Genomic DNA, 3573 nt, shown 5'->3' on the forward strand with positions numbered 1-3573 from the left:
TCCGCGGGCTACAGAACAACTTGTCAAAACAGAAGACCCCGCTCGCGCCGGCACTCGGTGTGTCACAAGTAAAGAAATTCACTCGACGAAAGGCCTGGAATGGATCAAGGCGACTGAAAGAGGTTGATGACGTCATCCGTGACGATTGGCCCAAAACGAGGCACTCATGTAGCCCAAAGAACCGGTCGGAAAGATCTCCAACTCTTCCCCCACTCTAACCTCGATCCATTCGGGGGCTAATGATGAAGCTATGTACCTAGGGTAGGGGCACGGACCCGTCCAAAGAGCCCTACCCGAGGACATCCCTAGAAGAAGTCACCTTTCAATCGACTTGAAGGTATCCCACTCGACGGATTCAAGACACTCGACCAAGAAGCTATCACTCGACATGAAGCTAGCCACTCGACCGCCAGGAGACTCGAAGTCACTCCGCAGGCAAACGGTCGGGTATTAAGTAGTCTTTATGGTCATTATAGAACTTTATTAGGGGCGTTACCAGTAACGCCCAACCTTAAATGTACCTTAAACCCTGCATTACTGAGGGCAGGAGAGGGCCGGCGAACTCTATATAAGCCACCCCCTCCTCAGTATGAAGGGTTCGCACCCCTGCTATTCACACATGCATAAATTCAATCGACCGCCTCCGGGCACCGAGATGTAGGGCTGTTACTTCCTCCAAGAAGGGCCTGAACTCGTAATCCTCGTGTGCTTACAACTCCTCCATAGCTAAGATCTAGCCTCTCCATACACACTCCCCTACATCACTGTCAGAGTTAGAACCACGACACAGCCCAGACGGTGAACAACCCAGTGCAGGGGATGAGGTACGGCGGCACGCATGGCAGGGGCCGACCTATTCCGTGGTGGATCTTTTTGACAGATGCTGCAATGGGCATTGCACATAACTGTCACATATCAGGGTTTGGATAGCAGGGGATCTTTTCTCCATAAAGTCATTCAAAATACCTTCTTGTTGTGGACATGACAAAAACAAATGCCGAGTAGTATCTGCAGGCCACTCGATTTTACTTGGTTCCACAGTTGCAACAACACATTCCTTTTCCATAATAGACATTGCAATATCATGCATAAGATCATGGATTTTACATGTATATTTGGAATAATACCCCCTGATATCTTTACTTTTCTCAATATCCAGAAAAAATGACCTTGAGGCAAGCTCATCGAAAATAAGTTGTCCAATGGCTTCAAGACTATCTTCTTTGTGTTCTGGGATAAAGCCATTTGCGATCCATAGTTGGATCAGCTTCGCCACATCAATCTTGTAATCCTTTGGAAATATAACACAATAGGCAAAGCACTGCTTCATGTGCGATGACAAGTCATTGTAGCTAAGCTTGAGTATTGGTAAGGTTCCAGTTTCCTCGGTGCAAATGCTGCTTCTAGATGCTATAGCCTTCCATTCTTTCACGCTGGTCTTGGTACGAAGTATAGAGCCCAGTGCACTTGCAGCTAAAGGAGAGCCACAACATCTGATCACAATCTGATGAACCATCTTGGCTAGCTCAGCAGGCTTTTTTTTCTCGAAACTGAATGCTCCAGCCTCAATAATTTCCTTTAAGAATCTATCCTCCAAACGACCAAGAAGGTGGGTATCTGCACCCATAATTTTAGCAACTCCTTTATCATGAGTTGTTGTCAGCACCGCACTACCCATGCCACCATGCTTAAAATGGTCCTTCAGCCTTCCCCACTTAGGGGCCTCTCTGTTCCAGACATCATCCAATACAAGGAGATACCTCTGCCCGCTCACCAATTTCTGAAGTCTCTCAAGTGGTGGTCTGTTTGCATCATCATTTTTCTTAGGAGATGCGTCAACTATACTCTTGGCAAGGGAATTAACATCAAAGGTATCAGAGACACATACCCACAACAACAATTGGAAATGCTTCTGAATTCCAGGTTCATTGTATATGAGCTGTGCTAACGTGGTCTTACCAATGCCCCCCATTCCAACAATGGCAACCACTACGAGATCTGCATTATTAGCATGACGAAGTAGTGTACCAACAACTTCCACCTTATCTTTGTCTCTGGACCTGCTAGCAATTTCTTGTGGGTCAGTGATAATATAATCGGTCTGCCTCCACTCTTTGAACACCACTGGCTGTGGCCGGTACTTGAACCTAAAGGCATGCATCTCTGTTATGAGGACCTCAACAGCCTATAGAATCCGACAAAGCTTGCGACCCATTTTGTAACGGAACACAATGCGGTTGTGAGTAGGGAAGAGTTTTATCACATCGAAGCCAAGCTTAGTGTAGTGCCCCTTGTTCTTGGCTTCACGACGGAGTGCTTCGTACTTGAATTCATCGAAGACTTCATGTGCCTCATATGCCACCATCTTAAGCTCCTGGAGCCAGGCTTTCGCTCCTTCTCTATGAGCCGTCGCCTGCTCCTCGGCATCTGTAATGACATCAAGGATGGACGGAAGCTTGCGTTTGAGAATTTTGTGTTGCTTTTCCAATCCCTCCATCACACTATATTGGTCCAGGAGGTAGTTGGACGCCTTGTTCATCAACATGGACACCAGTGGTCGAATCGCAATGGTGGCCACCAGCTCCGCCATTGGAAGGTTCAGAAGAAACTCCCACAACACAACATGTGGCACACTGCGAGCGCACTGCAGAATCCATGGATACGGGAATGGTGTGAGCAAGACGTATGTTGAGCTCGATACCTGTTCTTGAACTAATCAAGAATCAACAGTCCAATCTCACAACCATAGTTACCTGAAGCCGTAGTGACTTGCACGTGGACACTGAGCAGGAGCAGCGGCAGCTCCGTCGTTGCAGAGGCAGCAGCAACTCCGTCATTGCAGAGGCAGCAGCAGCACTAGCAGAAGCAGGCCGTTACTCCTGTGAAGTTGTGGCAGGCAGCCGGTTACTCCTCTGGGAAATGCTTGGGAGACCTTGAAGCATCCAATACAGATGACTCTTGTGTGGCCTCCCTCTCATAGAGATGCGTGGCCCTCAGCTGACTCAAGTCTTTGGCCTTGCATGGCAGTAGCACCACTTGTGCCTACACAAGTGTATCAGATGAGACGAGCATGCAATGCGGGACCACATTTAATTTCAACATCGCCACTTGCATATATGGGAAAATGATTGATAGTCTGTGACTAGCATATATGGTATTCCAGGGTCTGGGAAGACTACCTTTGCATGATAAGAAATGTTTCCCATTCGATGAAAAGCAGACTTGAAGAACTGCAAAAGAAAAACAAAATGCCACTGAATGAGACGAATCTACAGAGCTGCCAAGACTGACAGGTGAGCACCCCCTTAATTATGTGATCACTAACAAAAGGTGACTGTTTAACTTGTGAGTTCCATTTTTTTAGGGCTGAGAAGAAAGCTCTTACAAAATATGATGGTCCTACCACCACATTCTACCGGGCCAACGCCACCATCTACCTCCTCAAACTTGTAGATGTCCATAGAGTAGAAAATACAGAAACATCACATATTTTGCTTCTACGATGCACCCCCAAAAATCTGAAAACCTCCTATCACATAGACATCTAAGAAAAATGGAATCACACATAGACGC

General features: G+C 46.9%; 1 protein-coding gene and 1 pseudogene across 1 annotated transcript; both read right to left on the reverse strand.

Moving 5' to 3' along the window:
• Positions 1-672: 672 nt before the first annotated feature.
• Positions 673-1740, reverse strand: LOC125532499 (annotated as a pseudogene).
• Positions 1741-2162: 422 nt separating this feature from the next.
• LOC125527395 (disease resistance protein RGA2-like) lies at positions 2163-2999 on the reverse strand. Its single transcript, XM_048692199.1, has 2 exons — positions 2754-2999; positions 2163-2644 (listed from the first exon to the last, which is right to left on the reverse strand). The coding sequence occupies exons 1-2, from the start codon at positions 2835-2837 to the stop codon at positions 2186-2188; spliced, it is 543 nt and encodes a 180-aa protein (XP_048548156.1). The 5' UTR covers positions 2838-2999; the 3' UTR covers positions 2163-2185.
• Positions 3000-3573: the final 574 nt, after the last annotated feature.

This window comes from Triticum urartu, chromosome 1, assembly GCF_003073215.2.
Source record: "Triticum urartu cultivar G1812 chromosome 1, Tu2.1, whole genome shotgun sequence".
Taxonomy (NCBI): Eukaryota; Viridiplantae; Streptophyta; class Magnoliopsida; order Poales; family Poaceae; genus Triticum; species Triticum urartu.

Excerpts from the sequence above, each read along its gene's own strand:
- LOC125527395 (XM_048692199.1), bottom strand. The coding sequence starts at position 2,837 with ATGACGGAGTTGCTGCTGCCTCTGCAACGACGGAGCTGCCGCTGCTCC. Across the intron at positions 2,645-2,753 it reads GCAAGTCACTACGGCTTCAG|TGCGCTCGCAGTGTGCCACA; the intron begins GTAACTATGGTT and ends TGGATTCTGCAG.